The sequence below is a fragment of the Marmota marmota genome, unplaced genomic scaffold, assembly GCF_001458135.2.
Source record: "Marmota marmota marmota unplaced genomic scaffold, marMar, whole genome shotgun sequence".
In the NCBI taxonomy this organism is placed as follows: Eukaryota; Metazoa; Chordata; class Mammalia; order Rodentia; family Sciuridae; genus Marmota; species Marmota marmota.
In genome coordinates this window covers 22,898,025-22,924,322 of record NW_025999949.1, presented here as the reverse complement: position 1 = coordinate 22,924,322, position 26,298 = coordinate 22,898,025, and the positions used below count along the sequence as shown (strand labels likewise).

The 26,298-nt window shown below is 38.1% G+C and overlaps 1 protein-coding gene across 1 annotated transcript; it reads right to left on the bottom strand.

Moving 5' to 3' along the window:
* Nucleotides 1–99: 99 nt before the first annotated feature.
* Nucleotides 100–25,607, bottom strand: Sqle (squalene epoxidase). Its single transcript, XM_015486462.2, has 11 exons — nucleotides 25,073–25,607; nucleotides 20,458–20,710; nucleotides 13,145–13,325; nucleotides 11,885–11,981; nucleotides 10,726–10,839; nucleotides 10,467–10,638; nucleotides 8,184–8,279; nucleotides 3,559–3,701; nucleotides 3,018–3,114; nucleotides 1,356–1,443; nucleotides 100–597 (listed from the first exon to the last, which is right to left on the bottom strand). Exons 1-11 carry the CDS (start codon nucleotides 25,361–25,363, stop codon nucleotides 405–407), a joined length of 1,725 nt encoding a protein of 574 aa, XP_015341948.1. The 5' UTR covers nucleotides 25,364–25,607; the 3' UTR covers nucleotides 100–404.
* Nucleotides 25,608–26,298: the final 691 nt, after the last annotated feature.

Sequence of the window (26,298 nt, the reverse complement as noted above, 5' to 3'; positions counted from 1 at the left end):
AGCACTAGGTTCTTCTCTCCACTTCCCATCCCTCTGGGCCCCTTCCATTGTCATGCAGCTATGTAAAGGACTCCAGGACAAGCAGCAAAGACACCAGGGTTCACTCTTCATTTTATTTGCATGTCCCAAGACTCATCCCCAATACTGAAATCAAAAGAAAAACTGAAGTTTTTCCATGTTAGTGCTAATTTATGGTAACAATCATATCTTTTAAATATCTAACTTATTTTACCCTTCATTTTAAATTGAAAATTAAGGCATATATTTACATGCTTATATACAAAAACATCACAAAGAAAGTAATCCCAGTCTTGGTCCAAGAGTGGCCACTTCAGAAGTGGTGGGCACACAGCCGTTTCCAGAATTTCTCACGGGACTTGAGTTCCACATGGTCCCCTCTGAGCTTAATGAACCATATACTTCATTTCTGAGTAAATTAGAGGAAATATCACAGAACACGCTTTGTACAAGACAGCACCAGTACTGAAAAGGGCTCGGGGTTTTGTGATCCACGGTTCCGATTTAAAGCAAAAATATGTGGCATAGATTGCAACAGCAAAGAAGTGTCCAATTAAAACCAGAGGGTTAGGAGACAACCTATAAGAGAAAAGTTAAAACCCAGAAATCAGAACGTATTCATAAAAGGTTCCAACTACATGTCATCATCTGTAACACTTAACACATTCCACATTTCAGAGGACTCCACCGGTTTGTCTATTACAGATCATAGCAAGCAAAAGTAATTTTTTATATCTACATTTCCCTTTCAGAGAAGCCAATAAACTCCACTCGGCCTCATTCAAGTCATATATTTTGAGCTGTTCTCTGTCACTAAACTTGAAGGCACAGTCTAACGTACTAGATGGCCTGGTCTGTTGGAGTCTAGGTTTTTCAAAAAAGAAAAAAAAAAAAAAAGTCAGTGCAGATATTCAGATTATAGATGAATGTAAAATGACAAAGAATTTCACTTTGCAGATTTTCAAAGAATAGTCCCACTTCTGTCTACATTGTTAGAACTAATAACAGCTTCATGAGTCAATGAAGCGCTTCAATTCAAATTTATCAATTACTCAGAGCTCCCTCAGATGAGATCACTGTGGACAGACCCACAGGTAAAGAAACAATTCCAAAATTTCAATTTTAATCAAGGGTTTTAGTCTCCCCCTACAGCCAGTTCTGGTCAGTGCTGTTTCCTGGAGGTAAAACTCTGGTAAGTGTGGCCTTTTTTCATGTCTTGAGGCCACCTTCTGATTGGAATACTTGTGAGTGATAAAATGACAACACGTCTAAGGAAGAAAGACTTGCTTAAACTGAAAAGTCATGAGAAAATCCTCTGTGCCATCAAAACAACTTACACAGAAAGCAGCCCAACGGGACCTGCCACACATTCTCCACCAAGTTTGAAATAAAGAAAACAGGCTTTTCTTAGTTGATGCAGGTAATCTAAAATAAAATTTAAAAATTAGTTTCAGTCAAAATATTCATATATTTATATTAGGGTACTAGTGATACGGCAGAAAAAAATAATGAAGACAGAACAGATGCCAAACCTTACAGCTAATTTTTAAATATCTAGTCCTAGAATTTCAATTTAAGACTTCTTTTAAATTCCACAATCAACATTATATGGTAATATAAATATGAATGAACTTGTTACTGTCAGTAAATGATCATTAACATTTAGATCCAAGAAGTTAAGAGTTACTTAAAAGTTATTTATTTGATTTCATGATAATGCAAATAGTGTGCAAAGTCCTCAAAATTGTAGAAACCAAATTTCCAATTTCTGAGATGTGCAACCCAAATCTTAACTAGGAAGTAAATTATCAAGTTAAAAAGAACAACTCTGAGCAGTAACTAATCATATTGCCTTATATATGTATAGTTTAATACTTTTAAATTCATTAAACCTCACAACATAGCACATAATTATTTTTCTAGCAGTTTAGATCACTGTCTTTTTGAGATATGCCACAAGTTTTCTTTACAACAAATTTTTTAATAAAAGATTGAATGGAAAAATAAATATTCTTTAAAAGGGAATGTAGTAGATAAAGAAACTTTTGTTCCAATACAGTTCTTTCCTCCTTCAATCTTTTATTAATTTCCTAACTTCTGTTTTCTTGGTGGATTTAGATTTGTAAGGTAAGAATTCAAGAGCTTAGAAAAGCTTAGAAAGAACAGCTAAGAAAAACTCAAAACTTAACTATTATTTTCATTTTACTTGCCCAACCAGTCACTTTAACTTCCATGAGAGTGAATGGTTTGGTAAATCACAATCAATGAGTTATTTTTTACTTTTAGGAAGAGTTGATGGTTGTAGAAGCTACAGAAAGCATTTATACTGTATCACCTTTTATAATCAACAAAGAACTTAGAGCTCAAAGCATTTGAGATTTTCTGATCAGGAATGTTCAACCTGTATATAGACTGTCCATTACCTCTCCACAAAATGGAAACAAAAACAGAAGCACAGAAATATTTCAAATAAAGAAAGGGTAGGGGCTGGGGCTGGGGCTGGCTCAGCGGTAGAACACTTGCCTAGCATGTGTGAGGCCCTGGGTTTCAATCAGCACCTCATAATTATAAATGGTATTGTGTCCAACTGTGTATTGTAATAGGGGAGAAACTACACTTGATTTGAAGCTCCTGTTCATTTTATAAAATATTACCTTAAAAAAAATTTAAACTAGCGTTCAGGAAGAAAAAGACCACATGAGAAAGACCTTGCATCACAATCTTATTTGAGGATATGTATGATCTAATCTGGACCAGAAAAATTCAAAAACAGTGCAGACATTGAGGTACTGCTATTAATGTTGTCTAAGGAAAGTCAACTGCCTTCCAAAGTGGTAAATACATCATGATTAGAAACTAAAAATCCTGCATAAGGATGAAGTTAAAAAGAACTATTAATTTGGGCAACATTTTTATGTCTGAATTAATTACTAACTTTCGTAATTAGTTTCCTTTCTATACAATTTAGTAATGTTTATTAACAGAAAATCTACACTTACCATCTGTGGAAGAAAATAATTCATAAAGAGCTTGAGCAAGGACATTCACAACAAAGGAATGAGACTTTCTTCTTGACCAATAGAATGATTTTTTGGCCTAAAAATTGAAAAGATCACTTATTATAGAGTAATGGTTAGTGGACATAAACTGACATCTATAATCACCTCAAACTGATATTTACCCTGATGACTATCTGTAAGTGATACTGCCTTGTGTTTTTCATTCCCCCCCACAAAAGAAAAAAAAAATCCAGAGCAATGGGCTCATTATATAATACTGAAGCTAAACTTAAAACCACTATGAGCAAAGTGGCCCATAGCAACCTGTTGTTACATAATATTAAAATCCAGAAACTTAAGAAATTCTGTAAGGTTTACAGGTTGAAATTCAGGTTCTTTAAGCCTGGGCAGGAATGCCTAAGAACCCTCAAAGAGCACAGACTCCCAGGCATAGATTTCCCCAGCAGATCCCTCTTGCTCTGAGCCCCTAGAAAAAAAAAAATCAAACACGTTTTTGTCAAAGAATGATCTAAAATCGTGCCTGGAAAATAGCTGCATCATCATACAGGTCAGGAATGCCCTTCAGCAGTTTTCTCCACAGTTTTATATCTTTAAAGGCAACAGTCATGCCACCACCAGTAAGAGGGTGCCTCAAATTATATGCATCTCCCAAAAGAAGAACACCTGTAAGGAGAGACAACAAAGACCACTCATCCTGGAGCCACTCCATGCATGAGACAAAACACAAAAGAAAAAAATGGTTACTCTGTTAACACACATTATTGATATGAACTAGCGAAGGCAGGAATGTGAAAAAAAAAAACAAGAGAATAAGCCATGACTAGAATTGTTTGAAGCAAAAGTTGATTTACTCAGTATTTACTGGGTGCTTAATATTGCCAGGCACTGGGGACACAGTGACAACAGGAGTATGGTCTCTGTCCTGAAACTCACTCACGAATCTTATTCTAGGTTCAACAAGTCAACATATTTATAAAACCTTTTTCAAAAGAAAATGTGAAAAAAATGAAAAGAATCTATGGGCATCCAGGCATAAAAGGCAAGTCTTCAGGCAAGGCACCGCTGAGGTTGCCAGCACATTCAAGGCTGGTGTCCCGTAGAGCCATGTCTACACAGGCCTACGGAAAAGAAAGCAGGCTGATACCCAGCACGCTGCAGTCCAAGTAGAAGACAACACAGGCCTCAAAGTCATCGGATGTTAATTAGGAGAATAAACTTTGGCTGAATCATCTGAAAACTAGCTCCCCACTCTGGAAATACACGCCCTTCAGTCCTGAGCAAGAGAAACTGAACAATTCTTGTGCCCCACAAAGCTTGGGCTTTACCTCTATTCTGATAATGAGGCATGGCTCCAGGAGTAGGCATTAGTGGGTGGGGTTGAGTCACAATCACCTGTTCCTTTGTAATACTACCCCTTGCCCTTTGTTTCTAAGAACCAGCATCCCCCAATAAAAGCCAGCTCCAGAACCCTGCCTTCTCTCATCAGCTTCTCCTGATTTTCTCCTGCCCCCCTGTGGAAGCCTGAGGCTGGGAGCCAGGGAAACCATCCTGAAGCTTATAAAAAAGTATTACATGTCTGCATAGTATTTTGTGTCACCCCAAATTCTGACGAGTGACTTTGGTTTAGTTGCCTGCGCTGCATGGGGGCAGCACTCCCCTGAATCAAAACCACAGAAGCAAAAAGCCCACAAAAACTCCAAGTGCACTTCCTTATGAGCAGCGAGACTTGGGCTTTACCTTGCAAGACCCCTAATCCTGAGGACAAATGCTTACTCAATGACCCACAACATAGAGTGACTTTTAAACAAAGCACTACCTCAATTTTATTTAATAGGAAATAATAATAATGTTAAGGTGGTAGAATTATATATAATTCTTTTCTATAAAGTCATATTACATTTATACCTAATTTTTAACTAAAAGCAAATGAAACAAAAAACATTAGTTATTATTAATTGTAATAAACATATATTAACTTATAAAAAGGTGGCTTCTAAATGGTAATTCAAATATTTAATTAAATTAAATATTTAATTAGAAGGTATTCTAATACCTTCATTAAAAGCCACAATCCATGATCCAGTTTCTTTTCTGCCTTTTCTGTGGAACATCCCCAAACCCACCAAAGAGGATACACTGTTTACTTCAACTTGGCACTGGCTTCCTTCATCTTTCATTAGTTTATTCACTGGTTTATAGCTTGTTATGCATGTGTCTCTACAGCAGGCTGCAATCTTCGTGTTCAGGAGCACAGTGTACCAAGAGCTTGGAGGCAGCCTCTCCTCCAGACCTGTGTGCCCAGTGGAGTTCCCCACACATCCCCAAATGCCCTATAGATACTTCATATTCACCTCTCCCCACACTTCCCTAAACTTAACTCTTTCCTATTCCTATGTCAGCAGATGGCTAACTATCTAAGCTGAAACCTGGATTCTACCAACAGACCTCACTTTCTCTAATACAATATCCAACTTAATCACTGAGTTTCACAGTCTATATCCTAGACATCACCCAAACCCTCTGTCTACTTGCCTCTTCACAACCCTAGTCCTGGCTTTTTATCATCACTCACATGGAATAAGTAGCTTTACTAACGTTTTAGTCTGAACCGTCCTCCAAATTATCTTCCACAACGTCAGAGTAATATTTCTAAAATGAAAATCTAATCATACACCAACTTCAAAGCTTTCAATGAACATTAGTTTAGTAAGATTTAAAAATAAAGGATAAATATATAAAAATCAATTGCATTTGTGGGGAGCAGTGGCACATGCCTGGGTTTGTAACTTAGTAGCAGAGTGCTTGCCTTGCATGTGTGAGGCACTGGGTTCGATTCTCAACACCACATATAAATAAATACAATAAAAGTCCATCAACAACTAAAAAATTTTTTAAAAAATTAAGTTGAACCCCTTCCTCACACCATACGTACACAAAATATAACTCAAAATAAATCAAAGACCTAAATGTAAAAACTGAAACTACAACCCTTAGCAGAAAGTATAAATGTATAATCTTTGTGACCTTGGATTGGGCAAAGTGTTCTTAAATATGACATCAAAAGCATAGGCAAGAAACAAGTCAATCTATAAAACCAACGGCTGGATGTTCTCTCTGACATACGGATGCTAACACACAATGGGATGGGGGGAGAATAGAAGTCCATTGGATTAGACAAAAGGAAATGAAGGGAAGGGAGAGGGGATGAGATTAGGAAAGACAGTAGAATGAATGTGACATAACTTTCCTATGTTCATATATGAATACACCACCAGTGTAACTCCACATCATGTTCAACCAAAAGAATGGGATCCTAATAAGTTATACTCCATGTATGTATAATATGTCAAAATACACTCACTCTACTGTCATGTATATCTAAAAAGAACAATTAAAGTTAAGATTTTTTGAAAAGTACAAGTGAAAGAAGGAGAAGTAACCCAAATTTCATGACAATTAAAAACTTATATAGGGGCTGGGGCTGGGATCAGTTGGTGGAGCATTTGCCTAGCACCTGCAGGGCGCTGGGTTCAAGCCTCAGCACCACATACAAATAAATTTTAAAAAAACTTATATATTCCAACAGATACCATCAAGGAAAATGAAAACTCAATGAGAAAGATTTTGTAAATCACATATCTGAAAGGGATTTGCATCTAAAATATATAAAGAACTCTCAAAACTCAATTAAAATTTGCCCAATTAAAAAATTATAAAATCTGAATAGATATTTCTTTTTTAAAAAAAATATATTTTATTTTTAGTTATAGATGGACACAATACCTTTATTTTATTTTTGGTGTGGTGCTGGGGATTGAATCCAGTGCCTCACACATGCTAGGCAAGCACTCTACCACTGAGCCACAACCCCAGCCCTAGATACTTCTTCAAAGAAGTTAAACTGACTATAACCAAATAAAAAATATTAAACTTAATTATCCATGAGAGAAATGCAAATCAAAAGCATGATGTATCACTTCATACCAGTATACTAGGGATGGCTAAGAGCAAAATTACAACAAATGCTGAGAATGTTAACTGGAAGCCTCATACATTGCTGATGGAAATGTATAATGGGACAGTTACCTTGGAAAATAACTTTATGACCCACAATAATGATCCTAGGTATATGCCCAAGAAAAATGAAAACACATGTCCACACAAAAACTTGTACATGATGTTCACAGAAGCATAGTTTGTAATAACCCAAAAGTGGAGACAACCCCAGTGCCTAACAACTGATGAGTGGATGAACAAAACGTGATATGTCCATACAGTGGTTGCTATTTGGCCATGAAAACAAATGTAGGATGACATGCCACACACAAATGAACCTAAAAAACAAAACCAACCAATCAAAAATCATTATGCTAAATGGAAAGTCAGTTACAAAGGACCACATATAGGAAATATATTTCCTTGCAATAAAAATACCTGTGAATATTAAGTGTACCTGTGGGTACACTTAAAAACCAATGAAGTGTATACTTTATAAATACGTGAGCTGAATGATTTGCAGATTATATCTCAACAAGGCAGGTACCAATTTTTTTTTTCAATGATTTCCACTGCCTGGGGTACTAAAACTAAATGATAAACATATATTCCACCCATCTGCCACATAACACCCACCCTAGGCTCCAGTCATAGGACCTGAGTTCTTAGAAAGTCCCACATCTCTCAGGAGTGGTGCTTTTGCAGATGCTCATCCCTCTACTTATAAGTCCCTCATCTTACTGTCCATCCAATGGTCTCCCTCTCATCCTCCAGATGCAACTTTAACTTTATTGCAGTGTCCTGCCTAACCAACCTCCCTGGCTTGCACAGCCCTTCACAGGGCATCTGTGGTCCCATGAATGGGTTCTTATTATGAACTCTATCCACACATTGTGAAATCACCCTCTAAGTTCCTAACTAGAAATTGTCTTCTCCAGGGGAAGGATTGACTTTTAATAGCTGTATCCCCAAAGAGTGGCACAATGACTCAAACAGAACCAATATTAAGCATTAGCCAAATATATCATATTAATTTTGGTATTAGTAATTCTACATCCCATGTGTTATTCACAGTGCTACTACACACTTAATCACATAGGTCACTGGGAATACTGAATCCTTTATAAAGTAAGTCCAACAAAACAATACCTCGTTTGTTTACTGGTGAAGGAGGAAGAAAGCTTGCCGGCATGGCTCTCAAACGAGAATTCTGAATGCCTTCTAGGAATGGTTCTTTCAGGTGATCTACAATAAATGTATAGTTCATAACATTTCAATTTAAAACTATCCAGTATACAAACATCAAGTACAAACAAATACCTACTGTACATCTGTTATGGTTGTTATGTATATCCCTGTGATCAAGCAAGAAGTAGCTATTTATTAATTATATTATTAAGCACAAATCAAGAACTAATTAGCTGTTTTATTAATCAAATTATTCATTAAGCACTTAGTTATTCATGCTAAGGAATGACTAAGGTATCTATGAAAATACACATACAGCTGAAAGAACAAAGAAATTAGAGGAAGTCTGAGACAAAAATCAGATGAGACAGGGAAAAAGCCATGCACCTCTCTTTCAAATGTTAACTGACAAATTTAATTTATTGCAATCAACATATTCTGATAATATTAGATAAAATACTACACCAATTCATAAATAACATACTAGAAAAAGAATCAAATTGAGAGGCACAGGCCAGCTCTACCTGTCTGAGCTTCAGTTTCTTTATCTATATAATGAAATGATTGGATTAGCTCTTCTCTCAGATACTTTTGAAGTTTTGTGCTTCTACTTGGATGGAAAGTGAACTGTCCCACAGTCCCCAGTACGAGAATGAAGGAACAGAAAGCCTATGTTAAAACTGTCACACTCACACAAGGAGTAGAACCTCAGTATTCTAGTCAGTATTAATATAAATCCACAAATAGTTCCTGTCAATGATTTCAGGGCAGCCTGTTCCGTTTAACCTCTAGTTTGCAGAAAACAAACAAACAAAAAACACCAAATCTACAATAAAAGAAATTCAATGTTAAAAATGTCAGGTAATGGACAATTCTTTTTCTAAATATATATACCTAATTTTTCCATCTGAAAGCTTCAAAAGTGGATTAACTGAGTGAAAATTTATCCAATGTTTCTATATACATACATTCAAATAAAATGTCCTAAAAATCTACATTTGACTACTTTATTTCTATTAATATCTTGTTAGCTAAACAGAATGGTTTCACCTAGTTTAAAAAATAACCAACAAAAGCAGAATTTTTGTTTAAAGGTACTCATACCAAAGATAGTTTCCTATTACTCTAAACATATCATGATTAACAAGCAGAGTTTTCCTTCAACGTTTTTGTCAAAAAATTTTCTTTCTTTCCCATGCTGGGGTTTAAACCATAACCAGGACCTCACACATGCTAACCACTTAGCCACATCTCCAGCCCTTTTACCAACATTCTTAACAATTTACTTTTCTTTTCTACATCTTTCCATTCTCAAAAAAAAGAAAAATTCAAAAAACTAGTATCATAAGATATCTAAAAATCCCATAAATCATAAAGCCTTCGTATTCGATTCAAAACAAAAATGACCTTGAAGATCTCCTACAGCTCTCATATTCTGGGGCAGGCACGAGCCAGTCAGCCCTCAGCCAGTCAGCCCTGATATCAACCTTGGCTCTGTGACCACTAATACAGGTTGAACATCCCTAACCCAAAATCTGAAACAAGAGTACTGACATGACACTCTGGAAGCATTTTGGATTTCAGATTTTTGTATTAGAGATGCTTAACCAGTGAAGTTTATGCAAATGTTCCAAAATCTGAAAAAAATCTGAAGTCAAACACTTCTAATCCCAAGTATTTTGGATAAGGATTACACAGTCTATACTTATCCTTAAAGAAGCTAAACAATCTCTCTGAACTTTACTTCTCTCATGTGTAAAGTGGGAACAAAGATGATGCCTACCTCATAGGGTGGTTGCATAGATTAAAAGAAATCACATTTGTAAAACACTTCTCATGTGGTAGACTTGCAATCAATAGTAGCTACCATTACTCCAAAAGTCAAATACAAAAACAGTATAGGAGATATTTTAAGAATTCAAAAACTTTAGAGTGCTGTCCAGACTACCAAAAAAAAAAAATACTATACATGATAATGCTAACTATTCAGAAATCATGCTTCAATTATCACAAAAACATATTGGAACTAACTTTTTAAAAAAATTTAACTGGTTTTCACTTTTTGATTGCCAGTTGAAATAGTTCAGTACCAGAGAATCTGGCTGAAAGGATGCATTTTTCACCTGCCACGTTTATCTCTATTTTAGTCTACTTTAGCTTTAAGGAGAATGGGAGACAGAGAGCCTTTTGTGAGATCTGCTTTCAGATTGTAGATTACAATGAGAGTAAAATCCCATTTCTTACCAGGAACTTGTGGGTAAATTTGTTCAGTCAGGTAGTCTCTCAAATTCCTTGGCATTTCTCCACGAATGTCAACAAGTACTCTAGTTTCACTGGATGAAATCTGGTAGATGAGAACTGGACTTGGGTTAATTAAAAGAAGTTCAGCATGATTGGCTTTAAACTGTGGTGCATTCTAAAAAAAATAAAATAAAATAAAATATTAAATAATTTTCAAATTTCAAAATGCTTTTATTTTTCTATAATTATACTTTTACAATACCTTCATAAGGAAGCCAACAAAATGAGATGAAACAGAAACTTTAGTGGAGACAAGATTTTTCCTGAACTTGGAGAAAAGCCCATCTGCGACGACAGTCAATGGAGCATGGAGTTCCTACAATACAGAAAGAAAAGAGTCAGCTAAATGGTTAGAAATACACAGTACAGGTAGAAGAATGTGAATGAACAGATTTAAATATATTATCAGACAACACTATGGAGGGCAATTGAACTATTATGTGAACGTAAGACACTGCTTGACCCATCTTTAGAGACACTCCTGAGTTCTTGAAGATAAACTCCTTTTGCAGCTCTATCACTGAAACCAGGAGGAATTACTCCCCAATCTGATGAACAAGAGAGGAAACAGCTACAAGGCTAAATCTCGTAGAAAGAAGACTAAATCTCATACAAAGTTCAAGGCCTAGTCAGATTCATTCTAGAATTTTTCAAACTTCACACAGTGCTTTTAATCAGTGGCTAGGGCTTAGAAGAATTTTTATAAACGGCTATATATGTATTAATATTACCACACTACAAGAAAAGAAATACTTGCAAACTCTTTATTAGAATACAGTTTCTAGGTGGGGATTGTGACCTGATCGAGCAGCCCAGATGGGCCCTTTGGCTCTCCCTCTTTACTACACCAACATAAGCATAACTATTCTGGTTTGTTTTTCCCCCAAAAGAGCCTCCTATTTCTGCCTATAACGATGTACATATAGTAATACTACTATGCTATACACTTAAAAAGTGCTAAGAGGGTAAATTTGTGTTATGTGTAGTATACCACCATGAAATTTTTCAAATAAAGGCAGCTAAATCATTTTTTTTAAAAAAAGATTCTCTTTTGTATTTCTGCTTAAACAATTGCTCATTTTATCTGAATCAACTGTTTTTTGATGACTCCTTCTTGCTAGTTCCTCTTTGCTTCTCTGCTGATGCATATTTCTTATTTCAGTTTTTCATACTGTTGGTATACTGGTTATGTTTTAACATTCTGCGGTGCTCTAAAGGCAATGCTGCAATCTGCAACCCATCCTGCTGCACAGGGCTTACAGAGAACTCAATGAATATAAGCAGGTGAGTACACTGTTTTTAAAAGGGAAGGATAAAAAGGGGAAACCTCTTTAGGAAGAGAGGACCCTGGATAACCTCACCTTTATGTCTCCAGTCTCTTTGTCCTTGTACTGAACTCCTGTCACAGCATCATCTTCCTCTAACAACTGCAGCACTGTGCCTTCAATAAACTTGGCACTGAAGGATAAACAAACGGAAAGAAATTTCTATGGCAGCATACTTGAGCAATTTAAATTAGATATGATAAAGTCCTTATGCCTTAACTCCAGTTTACTCATATAAACTGGACACATGTGCACTCACGTGTGCACATAAGGTCTAGAAGAATAAAAGCAAAACCATTAGCAAGTTTTAAAATTATGTGTTTTTATTTCATAATCTTCCAACAAAGAATACATATTAGTGATAAAATCATATTAAAAGTATTTTTAAATATTTATATTTTAGTGTTATGTGGACACGATATCTTTATTTTATTTCTCTGTGGTGCTGAGGATTGAACCCAGTGCCTCATGCAAGCTAGGCAAGCACTCTACCACTGAGCCACAACCCCAGCCCCTAAAAATATTTTTAAAAGGAACACTAGATCTTTATCTTAATTCACTAAAAAGCAAAATGTATGCAGATATGTGTAAATACTTACACATATTTACTAATAGAAAGGGAAAAATTGCAATTTATTCAACAAATTATTAGGAACAAGTATTTTTAATCATAAAAATCATAATCTCGACATTTTACCATTTTTATACAATGAATATATTCTACCTCCATGGATATCAAAGATCAAAGTCTTTTTAGAACCTACAGATAAGTCCACTTACTTAAACTTATTACTTAAGTTACTTAAGTGTCAACACACTTAAGTCTGTGGCAATCATGAGTGTCCTCATGTTCAAAACTTCCTTAGCTACAGCATTTAAAGGTTACGGGCAAATATTAAGTTAATAATCAAGAGAAGCAGCCAGTCCTGTCATACTACGTTCTCAGTGAGATGGGAACAGGAATCTGTCCTTGTAATCCTCAGCACTGACTTATGGGTACACATGAATTTATGCTATAGTTATTATAACAAGTATATCCTCTAAATTCAATAGAATCAAAATCGCACAATTTTTATTTAGTCAAAGGAAAATTCTCTATAATTCTAAGTCATTGAAATGAAAATTCTCTATATGATCTCCTTAACAAAGGCACTGAATATAAACTCTTCTGATGTTTTTATTTTATACCTATGTTCTAGAATATGCCTAAAATTTCCATGAGAGTTTATAAAAATCTTATTTGTACAAAGGCCAAATTTAACCCTTTAACATTACACAGCTGAAGCTTCATCTTACTTGGGCTCTGCCATGGCTGCTTTCCGGAGACCCATGATGAATCTTCCATGATGGAAAGCTCTTCCGCTCTGCACTTGATTGTCTTCTGACAGAGGGTAAGGAATCTGAACCTCTGATTTGCTTTCCCGATCATGAATTATGTAGCCATTTATAGATTGGGCATCAAGACCTTCTACTGTATCTGCAAAACAATTCAGCTCAAAACTATCAGAAATTTTTTAATATGCCCAGAGTTATACTAGGTACCAAGAACAGAGACAGTGAAAATTAATCTCCACTACATAAAGCTACAAGATCATTTGGAGAACTAAGCAATTAATATAACTATTTAAAAAATGTTGATGTTTCTAGATGATAATAAAGTCTTAGCAAATTTGAGGTACTTTTTAAAGATAACACAATTATTTCAGATCTGTAATTCTACTTTGCCTCAGAAAGACAAGCAAGAAAATGCAACATGAAATGAAGCCTGAGTTAAACTGTCTGCCTACAATGATAGGAACATATTCAGTTCTTAACACTATGTCAACATACAGATAAATGGATGTCACACACACACAGAGACACACAGGGAAGAAAAAAATTTAAAAAATTAAAAAAATTTAAAAAATAAAAGGGTATATAAATGAAAATATCACATATTTTAGTTATATTTATTACTATACATATATAAGAAAAAAGTTGATTTCCCAAGACAAATGGAAAGGTGTTGATGAGTTCAAAATATCTGTAAAAATTGATCTAGAATAAACTCAGGAGTAATTTTTGGTAAATCATATAATAGAAAAGCTAGCAGAAAAAAAAACCCACTGAATTCATTAGATTCATGTAAAGGGGGCTTTCTTAAGTTTAAATCAGTAAAAGCAATTGAAAAAGAAAAAAAAATTCAGTAGAAAAGATAACATTGTTAAAGTACCAATTGAAAATGATGAAGCAACACCTTGGGGAAAACATCAAACAAAAAGATAAATATTTATACATAAAATTTACTCATTAATATCACAGAAAAACATTAAACACCAATAATAATGTGCAAAAAAGGGTATTGGGTGATTCATGAAAAGCAATACAGGAACAGTCATCAGAAAAAAATGCTTAAGGGCTGGGGATGTGGCTCAAGTAGTAGCGTGCTTGCCTGGCATGCGCACGGCACTGGGTTCGATCCTCAGCACCACATACAAATAAAGATGTTGTGTCCGCCAAAAACTAAAAAAAAATAAATATTAAAAAATTCTCTCTCTCTCTCTCTCTCTCTCTCTCTAAAAAAAAGAAAGAAAGAAAAAATGCTTAAAACTTGATGTTTAAAAATTGAAGGAAACACCAAATCTAGCAAATTGCTGGTGAAGTTATGATAAACTAGATAAATCAATATTATACTAGTGAATACAATAAATAACTATTTAATTATCAACAAATATGAAGAAGTAACCACCTTTTGAGTAATAATCATAATCTTGGAAATATAACTAAGAAATTTATCCTAAAAATAATACATAATTTTTAAGTAATTTTTCAAGTTACATGCAAGAGTAAGTTCACTATTATATTATCTAAAGAATAACTGAAAATAATCTAAACATTAATCTAAATTCAAAAAGTAAATGAGATACATTATAAAGTATTTATTGAGGAAATACTATGAATAAGCTTAAAATGATAATGATAAAGAAAGGTTAACAGTATTGGAAATACACTTAAGATTGAAAAAGTGAATTTTAGCACACACATTAGAAGTGATACAGGGGTTGGGGTTGTGGCTCAGCGGTGGAGCACTTGCCTAGCACATGCGAGGCCCTGGGTTCGATCCTCAGCACCACATAAAAATAAATAAATAAATAAAATAAAGGTATGGTGTCCAGCTATAACTAAAAAATAAATATTTTTTTTAAAAAAGTGATACAAGCCAGGCACAGTGGTATACACCTGTGATCCCTGTGGCTCAGGAGGTGGAGGCAGGAGGATCTGAGTTTAAAGCTAGCCTCAGCAAAAGCGAGGTGCTAAACAACTCAGTGAGTCCGTCTCTAAATAAAATAGAAAATAGGGCTGGGGATGTGGCTCAGGGGCCGAGTGCCCCCGAGTTCAATCTCCAGTACCAAAAAAATAAAGTGATATAAAGTTATGTTTAAACATGCCATTGTCTGAATATCTGTGCCCCCTACCTCTACCCCCAAAATTCCTATGTTGAAACCCTAACCCCCACAAAGTGGTACTGGGATTCGGGGCCTTCATCAGTTGATTAGGTCATGCCAATAGTCCATTTTGCGCTGCTATAACAGAATACCTGAAACTGGGTAGCACATAAAGAATAGAAATTTATTCCTTCATATTTTGGATGTTGGGAAGTTCAAAATCAAGGGGCCTGCAGCTGGCATATAAGAATCCATCCACTGAGGCACGACCATGGAGATGTCCTGTGAGGCTAGATCTCTAGACGACTCTGTGTTCAGTTATTAGTTTGGGAGAATTCCTCATGTCTGATGTTCAAATATAAAACTAACAAATTCTGTCTCTGAATGTTGTCCCATTCGCCTCAAGTAAGCCTCTCATGCAAGGAGGTGACCAGAGAACCTAAAAGGACAGAGGTGGAACCTCCCTTCTTCGTAACGTCCTTGCTCCCTTATTCCAGGTTCCAGGTCCTACAGGTTTTTGCTTTTCTTTCTCACTTGCTGCTCCTTCTCAGCCCCCCTTATGGCTCCCACTCACCTCACTAACTGCTATAATTAGAATGGCCCAGGGTCCAGTCCTGTACCTCTTCTTGGCAATATCTCCGACTTGTAGCCTCACTTAAGTACTACGGCTCCTCTCTCTCTCTCTCACACACACCTGACATGATTCATCAGCAAGTCCTACCAGAACCTGCTGGCTTCCCAATCCTGTTCTCACTGATTCTGCAACAACCCCCACAGACATCCCTCCTCCTGACCTCACCACTTTACCATCTTTGCCACAATATTATCAGAATAATTTTAAATAATACTCTCAATCAAACTTTTAAAACATGAGATTTAGTAACTCTTCTTAAAATTCTCCAATGGCTTCCTTTCAGAGTACAAACCGAATCTTCAGACTGGGCAGCAAAGTCCTCTGGGCTCCAGCCCTCTCCTTTCCATCCACCCCTTCAAGGGCTGCCCTTCCCTTCCTTCATTCACAAGGCCCAGACAGTCAGACCAGGCTGGCTCTGCCCAGAAGGCAAGGCTTTCCCACTTGACAAGCTCTGCCTGGAATTGCCCCCTCCAGGTGTCACCAGGGCTCACTCCCTCCCCTCCCTTAGTTCTTTATTCAGTGTTATCTTCTCACTCTTTGAAACTGTACCCATCCCCTAAATCTGTCCCCCTTTTCTGATTTTCTGATTTTTCTCTAAAGCCTGTATGAGCTCTATAAATATATATATATATACATATACAAACACACACACACACACACTCAAAATTTTATTTATTTATAATCTTTTATGACTCCCCCCCCACTACCCACTAGTTCATATTCTCCATGAGGACTGGAATTTTTTGTCTGTTTACTCACTACTGTACCTCGGTATCTAGGACAGAACCTGCCATACAGAAAATGCTTATTAAATATATATTGAATGAATGTCACTCCTTTAGTCACCTCCTCCCTCTCTTGCATCAAGTTTCTCCCTCTCTGTTACTATCTGTTACCATACAGACATATTCCCATATCCAAATACCTCTTTTGTCCTCACAACCCAATCTCACTATTACTGTCCTTGTTATGCTATTAGAAAAGATCCTCCAAGCCAGGCATAGTGGTCCATGCCTATAATCCCAGTGGCTCAGGAGGCTGAGGATCAGGAGTTCAAGGCCAGCCTCAACAATTTAGCAAGACCCTGAGATAAAATTTAAAAAAGGGCTGGGGATGTGGCTCGGTAGTTAAGCACTCCTGGGTTCAATCTCTGATAACAAAAAAAAAAACTCAAGAATAGTTTTCTAGGCTCAAATTTTTAAATCTCCAATCCAGTTTTCTTGTCAATGTCAAAAATTGCCACATCCAATGATCATTGTCTATACTTGCCTGACCCTTCACCAGCGACATGCCATGCCTGTCCTTTCATCTCCTAATACCCAGTCCCTCCTACTAGCAACATGCCCTTTTGTTGGATTAAATGACATCAAACAATTCTGGCTTTCTTCTACCATCCTGCCAGTTCCTTCTCAGTCTCTTTGCCTGCTTCCCTCTTCTACAGTCTTTAGATATCAGTTTCCCAGGACTTGGTTTATTCTGTCTTCTCTTTTCTGCAAACATTCTCTTAGGTGATCTCAATCATTGCCACAGGTTTCAAATACCACAACATGCTGACAATTCTGAAATTTAAGACTCTGGTCAGCACAAACTGCTCCTCTGCACTCTCAGATTCATATATGTAATCTGACTTCTGCTCTTGGATATTTTGATAGGTTCTACCCAAATTTCCCCCATACCTGTTCCTCTCCCAGTACCAACATCTGCAGGCTGCTTAACATAGGAATCACTTTTGATACCACCCTATTTCTCCTATCTCACACCAATCCCTTTGTATGACATGATACTTCTGTCCCTTAATTTTATCCCAAATCTGTCCATTTGTCTTTTTGTCCTCTGCCACCATGCTAATCCAGATCTTCATCATCTGTCATTTGATCTTAGCAACAAGTCTCCCTAGACTGCTAGCTTGAATCCATACCCCAACATCATAATTTATAGTCAAATATTTTTTTATAATAGCATTGTTCAAATGGTAGGATATGATCAAATAGTGAACTATGAAACAAGTTTTGAATTGTGAATTGTACAATCAGGTGAAATCATGAAGACCATTGGAAAAGAAAAATAAAACAGATTCCATGGCTACAGATGTAGCTCAGTGGTAAGGCAAGTGCTTAGCGTGAACAAGGCTCTGGCCTCCCTCCCCAAGCACCACAAAAAGGGGGAAATTTTTCAGTCAGATTGAAAGATATATAATATGCTGAGGCATGGTGTAAAATGTGTTACTGTGAGTAGCTGTTACAGGCTTGAAGCCAATCTTTTTTTTTTTTTTTTTTAAGAGAGAGAATTTTTTAATATTTATTTTTTAGTTTTTCGGCGGACACAATATCTTTGTTTGTATGTGGTGCTGAGGATCAAACCCAGGCCGCACGCATGCCAGTCGAGCGCGCTACCGCTTGAGCCACATCCTCAGCCCTTGAAGCCACTCTTTTAAACAGAAAAGGAGATCATGCCCATTGCCTTTAAGGCCCTGTGTGATCTGGCAGCTGCCTACCTCCCCAGACTTAACTTCATGCCACTTTTTTGTAGTTATATCATCCACTACTTTCTAGTTATATAGTCTCCTTTTCAGTTCCTTAAACAAAAGAGCAAACACATATATAGTGCCTTTAAGATGCCAGGCACTGTTCTGAATGCTTTAAAGATGCATAGAGAGAAAGGATGGGAGAGGAGGGGAGGAGTAAGGAGGATAGGAAGGGCAGCAGAATAGAACTGACAATATGATTGATGTATGTACATTCCATGTATGTATTATATGTCAAAATTCATTCTGCTGTCATGTATGACTAAAAATAAAGAAAGAAAGAATTAAAAAAAACAAAAAAACCTCAAGCCAAGGTGTTAAGGCTTATACAAACATGAAATTATACAAAAATGACTTATACAAAACTGACTTATACAAAAATAAAACCAATAAAAAATGAAATTAAAAAAAAGATGCATATAAATTAAGTTAATCCTCATAATTTAACATAAGAAACAGAAATTCTTTGTATGGCATTTTAAAAATAAGGTAATTAATACACAGAAGGTTCAGTTATTTTGTTTAAAGGTGCATTCTTAGGCAAGGTCACGCAGCTTCTGGGGGCTGGGGCTGTAGCTCAGTGGAAGAGCACTTGCCTGGCATGTGTGAGGCACTGGGTTCGATCCTCAGCACCACATAAAAAAATAAATAAATAAAATATTAAAAAAAAAAAAAGAGCCAGAGCTGATGTGCAAACCCAGGTAATCTAGTTCCAGAATCAGTGCTTTTTATTAATACCCCATGCTTCCTACCACACACCAAGTAAGCTATTTCTAGTCCACGGCCTGGGTGTATTTGTACTCTGCTTCTCAAGAACAGTTTGTCTGCCTTACTCACCAGAATATATCCTTGGTACCCAGTACGCACCTCACGCAAGGAAGACAGTAAATAAATGTTCCTAAATGAATATGACTGGTGCATAAAATGCATTGGCTGAATGATACTTAACTAAACAATTCTACCCAACTGCTCAGGAGGCTAAGGCAGAAGAAACAAGTTCAAGGACAGCCAGGGTAACTTAGCCAAACCCTGTCTCAAAATAAAATAAAAAGGGATAGGGATGTAGCTCAGTGGTAGAATGCCCACAGGTTCAAACCCCAGTAGAGGAAGAAAATAAAAAGAGATTCTAGGCAATAACACTATAGCAAGTACACACACTCCATAACACTCCACAAATGATAGTTTATTTCTCTTTCTTTTTTGGAGGGTATTGGGGGATTGAACCCAGGAGCGTTCTACCACTGAGCCCTTTTTATTTTGAGACAGATTCTCCCCTAAGTTGCTGAAGCTGACCTCAAATTTGCCATCCTCTTATCTCAGCCTCCTGAATAGCTGGGCTCATAGATGTGCACCACCGTACCTCTTCACCTTTTACTAAATTTCATGTCCTCATTCTGTGAGCTTTCCAGGTCCTTAATTTTTTATTTATTTTTTATTTGTAGATGAACACAATACCTTTATTTACTTATCTTTCTGTGGTGCTGAGGATCGAACCCACGGCCTCACACATGCTAAGCAAGTGCTCTCTACCACTGAGTTATAACCCCAACCCCCAAATCCTCAATTTTGACCATTACAATTCTGTAGACATTATATCTCATTGAGTCTACTTCATATCTCTTCATACAATTGAATGATTATTTTTCCCTTTGCTTTCATTTTCATGCAAATTTGTTGTTAATTTTATTTGTTTATTTATTTATTTATTTTGGTGCCAGGAGTTGAACCCAGCAGCACTTAACCACTGAGCCATATCCACAATCCTTCTTATTTTTTATTTTGAAACAGACTGTCATTAAATTGCTTAGGGTTCACTAAATTGCTGAGGCGAGCCTTGAACTTGCAATCTTCCTGCCTCAGCCTCCCAAGTTGCTGGGATTACAAACATGTGCCACCACACCCAGAAAATACAGTTTCTTTTTTAAAAGAAAATAAAATGGAACACCCATTTACTATCCATAGAATAATATACAGTGAAGAGTGTTTACTTATACTACATGACTCTCTGAGAATCCATAAAACCTACCTCCAAGACCCAGGTCTCTCAGAACATGACAACCACCTGGCTGCAGAAACTCTCCAACTATTCTGTCAGGTTCTTTTAAATCTCTCTCAATTACAGTCACCTTTCTTCCATCTCTGGAAAGCACTGTGGCCAAAGCAGAGCCAAGTATACCAGATCCCACGATGATAACTTCTGGATCATTTAGAGAAGATGTTGACATAGAGGTAGCTGCTCCTACTGAAGTTGTTTCTGAAATATTGTTTCCTTTTCTGTGCTGTTTAATAAAAAAGAAAATTATGTTTCCAAATTCGTTAGCTCTGTATCATACTACCACCATATAGATGCACTGGACTTCATAAAACCAAATGAACTGCTACTTTTTTAATTTTTTTGCTAACAAGGATTGAACCCAGAGGTGCTTAACCACTGTGAGGATGGCCTTAGGCCTGAGCCTAAGCAACTCCATTTTAAAAACTCCAGTTTGAAACCTGCAGTCTCACCAGGCACACCCACAGAGTTCTCTAATATGGCCTCAAACAAGTTACTTCCCCTCACCCTGCTAAACAGAGTGAGCCCCTGGCAGGCTGTCCTCTCCTGATAAGAGGGAAAGGAGAGAAGATCAGGGTGGAGACCACCAGATGTTTCTGACCCCAGGTAAATGATATCAAGGAGAAATCCACTGGTAGCTGATAAGGATTACAAGGGGGGTCAAAAAAGCCCCCAAATTTAGTATAAATAATAGATCTGATAAACAGGGATTCAGCCAGAAGAAAACACTCGGGCTGGAGAACCTGATAAGGACCTGACAGCCCATCACTTGTCACAGTTTCCTGATCCTCTGCACGATCCTCACAGCTCTCAAACTCTATCGCCTCCTCTGGACCTTGATGAGAGCCACAGCTTCTCCCTACAACCCTCTACTCATCTGCTTGTCCTCTCCAGGAAAAGCCTGCCTTGGTTCGGACCTGATCACCGTGGTCTGAGTGAGTGTGCATCTGCTGGACATAAAGCTTAGGCTTAAGACTTCTGAACTTAGCACGCAGAGGGAATGTCTGTCATTAGCCTATCATGATTAAGTGTGTTTGCAGTGCTTAGAATTAATCTAGAATTGTTTGCTGTGAGTTGATTATGTCTATTGCAGTGCCAGCATTAAGGATTGTCATTTTCTTGATTAAGAACCTATAGTGTGAAATTGTATTGAGTAATTTGAGTGAATAAAGCATTGAAAGGGGCAGAAGCACGTGGACATTATTTATTTCTCCACTCCCCCTAGCGATAACCACTGAGCAAAATCCCCAGCTCTTTTTTATATTTTATTTAGAGACAGGGTCTCACTGAGTAGCTTAGGGCCTTGCTAAACTACTGAGGCTGGCTTTGAATATACGATTCTTCTACCTCAGCCTCCTGAGCCACTGGGATTACAGGAATGCTCCACGGTGCCTGGTGAACTGCTACATTCTTAAACCTAGACCACAAATAAAAGTCAACCATATTAAAATATTGATTAAATAAAAATGTTATCCCTATAAAATTGAATATATATTCCTTTTTCCAAGCTTGTTATTTAGAAAACGCTGTTATACAGATATATGTAGTTATATATACCAGGCTAAACATAATGAATGCCTAAAAAAGGATTCAAAGACATATTAGAGGACAAATTCTATCATTACTTAATTCTTTAAATATAGACTGAGCATCTACGAGATGTAAATCTCTTACAACTTCTACTTTAACTTCATGCTACCCACTATTCAATACCTTATAGATATTTCTTTTTTGGTACTAGGGATTAAAGCCATGGGCACTCAACCACTGAATCACATCCCCAGTCCTTTTTATTTTTTATTTTGAGACAAGGTTTTGAAAAGTTGAAGAGGACCTCACTAAGTTGCTAAGGCTGGCTTTGAACTAGCGATCCTCCTGTCTCGGCCACTCAACTCTCTAGGATCACAGTTCTGTGCCATCACACCCAGTCTTTTTAGATATTTCTAAAGACATTGATCCTCCTTCCAGATTTTCACTGGAAAAGCAATCTAAAATCAGTTTGATTCATACAACAAAAAGGCTATCAAGTCCTGGATACAGATCTATTAATTGAGGGTTAAAATCAATAAAATTATAAAAGAACAGAATAACTCTATTGCCCCTTGAGGTTGGTTTGACTTGTCAACAATTTTAGTCCTTAACACACAAGTACATATTTAGTTTGTTCCTTCCTTCTCCAACCACCCATCCTAACACTCTTTTTAAGTGCCTAGTCAAACAGTTGGTCCTCCGATTTAGGGATAAAGGCAAACATTAAACCTATCATTGATTGGACAGCAAAAACTTTTACTTTGATCATAGAAGATGAAAAATTCATGTTTTGAGAGATGTTTGCCCACTAAGAATTATAGTGTTCATTTTCTAAAAAGAGTAATCCAACCTAGTAATAAATATTTGTTCTTGGTAGGTGAATTCACAGATTTGAAAACATAGCAGATATAGAATTTGCAAGAAACCATCTTCCTTGCAGTTCTCTGACCTTAATGGTTAAGATGAGACTACATGCCATTCAAAGAGGTTTTAGTTAAAGAACTTGGGCCAAATAAAGGAAGGTGTCAAAGTCTAAATTCCTTTAGAATTTTAGATGTTCTGTGATTCTAACGTTCACCCAGCATTCTCTTACCTCTATAATGGACTGAGGCCTATCCATTCCATTTTTTTGTAACCTCTAAGGAGAGAAGATAATAAAATCTCTTCTTCCCATCACTGTTTCTTAATGGCTAGAACAACTGATTATCCTTAAATTACTGTTCTAGGAGCAAGACAAGTCCTCCCCTTTGTCATATTAACTAACCATTCTCATTACATTTTTCTTCCTAAAAGTTTTCCTCTCTTTACACGCACATGCACGCAAATGCACGCACATGCACATACATGCGTGCGCGCGCGCGCACACACACACACACACACACATATACACACACACACCTGCCCTCTCTCCTGGAAGGAGTGCTCTGGAGGAAATCAAGACTTTCAACTTTCAGAGACTGATCAATAGTGGAAATACAAATAATTCAAACAAGAACTTAGAGCTCAACAGACCACAGTCTAGCTATTCCCTCCTTTCTAAGGAGGGAAGAGAAAGCTTGCGGCATTCATTCACAATACAGAATCCATATCAACTACTGGCAACCCAATTTTCCTGCTCCAAAATTTCTTAACACAGTATGATGACAGTAACAGCATTCCAGCCACCTGGACTAGTGCTCAGTGACCCAAGGGAAGTTACCTCAGACAGAAACACCAGAGTTTCCAAATTGAGAATTACAAATCCCCTCTCCCACCTTTACTCCTCCTCTAACCCACTCGCCCAGCAATTCAACAGCCCTCCTCCAAAGCCTCCTAACAGAGGTGTGCTACCTTTAGACTAATGTTAATAACTACTAGTTATTAGATGGCTATGGACCAGGCATTCTGCAAATATTAAATCATTTAATACCCTAACTACCAACAAGAGTGGTGCCATCCCCATCTATTAGAAAAGGTAACTGATTCTTATAGAAATTAAGCAATTTGCCAAAAGACTCACAGTCGGAAATGGTAGAAATAAAAATTCTAAGTCCCTCTCTTCTATAATGTGCAATGTGCATACAGCAAAATGATACAGATCCACAACTCTACATTACTTTGTATGTGACTCGCCCTAACCCTAAGAAGCCATGTCTCTCTGGGTCTCATGCTCTAAGCCTCTCACCTGCTATCCCTGCTTCCATTCTTGTACTCCTACAATCCATTCTCCATTTCACAACTAGACTGATCTTTTTAAAAAGTCAAAAATCAGGGCTGGTGATATAGCTCAGTTGGTGGAGTACTTGCCTTGCATGCACAACGCCCTGGGTTCAATCCCCAGCACCAAAAAAAAAAAAAAGTCAAAAATCAAGCATACTTACTCCCATGCTTAAAATCTCTAGTGCTCTCAGGGAAAGTCCACGCCAATGGCAAACAGTCCCTTCAAGACCTGGCCTCTATGACCTGTCCCCCTCATCTACCACTGGCCTCTTCCACTCCCTTCAGAGGAGTCATGACTTCACCTGTATTTTAAGACAGGCCCAATTTAGGAACATCACCTCACTGTGGACATGATTCTACCAATTCACTTGACTTAGGACAAGCTAATTCACGCAATGCCTCTATGGATTAGGGAACAAGGGCTTTTTGCCCAAGGTTTATTTAAAATGTTGTCACTTTCCCCAGTCAGTTGTCACTTATTATAAGCAGTACATGTACCTACAACAAGTTTCTTTCTTTTCAGGTATAAATACAAACCTTACCCAAGGATTTAAACAAACCAAAAAAAGCAATTCAATCCTCCTTCAAAAGGAATTCTAACATTGGTTAGGCATTTCCTAATTAAATCAATATCCAACCCCCATGTGAGGATCAGTCCATGGTAAATTAAACAAATGTTTTCAATCTTTTCTAGTATCAAAGATGTAGCCAAGGCACAGGGTTTTAGAACTTTCAACCAAATGAGAATTTATACTAGAGTATCTAAGATGGCACCTTTTGCCCTTTAAAGAAAACTTGAGTTACCCCAGTCGTAATTTTAAAATAAAACATTCATTTGCTCTCTTTGAAGTCAACCTACCCTCCTGGACTCTAGCTGCTCCTTCTTTTCTGATCCAGGGGGTGGCTTGGCCCAGAAGAAGCCAATAAGTGGCAAAGCTGAGAGAATATCTGAGAAGAGAGCGAACTGAGAGCCGCTCTGCTGGCGCCCCAGGACGCCCCCATTTCGGTGGCGAAAGCGGTAGGAGAGCACCAGGCCCAGCGACAGGAACACCAGCACGCACAAGAAGAGTTCCTTGTTGGCCAAAGTGATGAAGTCCCCGCATTTCTTATAAAAATAGGTGAAAGTGGCAATTCCGAGAAAAGTCCACATGATGCCAAAGGCTTCTTTGGAAGTACCGACCAAAGTTGAAATTTTCTCCCCGCAGTGGGGGTTTGGTAATTAGAGGCTCCGGACAAATCCTAGTACCAAAAGGAACAGGGGGCACCGGCCAAACTCAGGAACCGCGATCCCAGGATTACAAGTCAGAGATCAAAATTTAAAATCATACATAGTACAAAACAATCTTAAGAATAAATCGTACAGGACTTGGGAGGCAGTATTAAAAATTCGCCGGCTCCAACAGCTCCCGGCGAGACGCGCTCTCCTCCTTCGGGCAAACCATACTTTCCTTTTCCTGACGGGGTCTCCGGGGGGCGGCTGCAGGCGATGCTGTGTATTTTGACGTCTGGTTCGTCCTCCTGGAAAAATGTTGCTCTTCCCTCACCAGCAGCAGGTGCCCAGTGGGAGGGAGCTGGGGGCGGGGGAAGCTCGCCTCCGCGGAGAGCGCTCGCCCGCGGCAGCGAGAGGCGCGGGGGCTGCTGGCGAGCGCGGGAGGCTCCGTATTCCCTGGACGGCGACAATGCCCAACCACCCTCGGGGGAAAGTGCCCGGTCGGCTTTCCCAACAAAAGATGGCCTCGGATTCGGGCAGCGCGGCCCCGACGCTCCTCGGCAGGCTNCACCGCCCGTAGAGGCGCTAGCGCGATGTTGCGTGATGTAGGGTGGGGAATGGGGGTGGGACCGGGTGGTTAGCGGGCGACTGCGGTGGCGCGCGCGGGCTCGGCTGGGGACCGGACTTACGTCGGGGGCCGGGGGCCGTGGTCGGGGTCCTAGTCGGTTCCTCGCGGCGGTCCCGGCCCCTGGGACCCATTTGGAGCGGGCAGGAGCTCGTTCTAGGGAAAAGCCTGCCTCGCGTGGGCGTGAGCCGTGCACACCCGAATGATGAGCACTTACTACGTGCCAGCCCCGGGGGAGGGAGAGGCACAG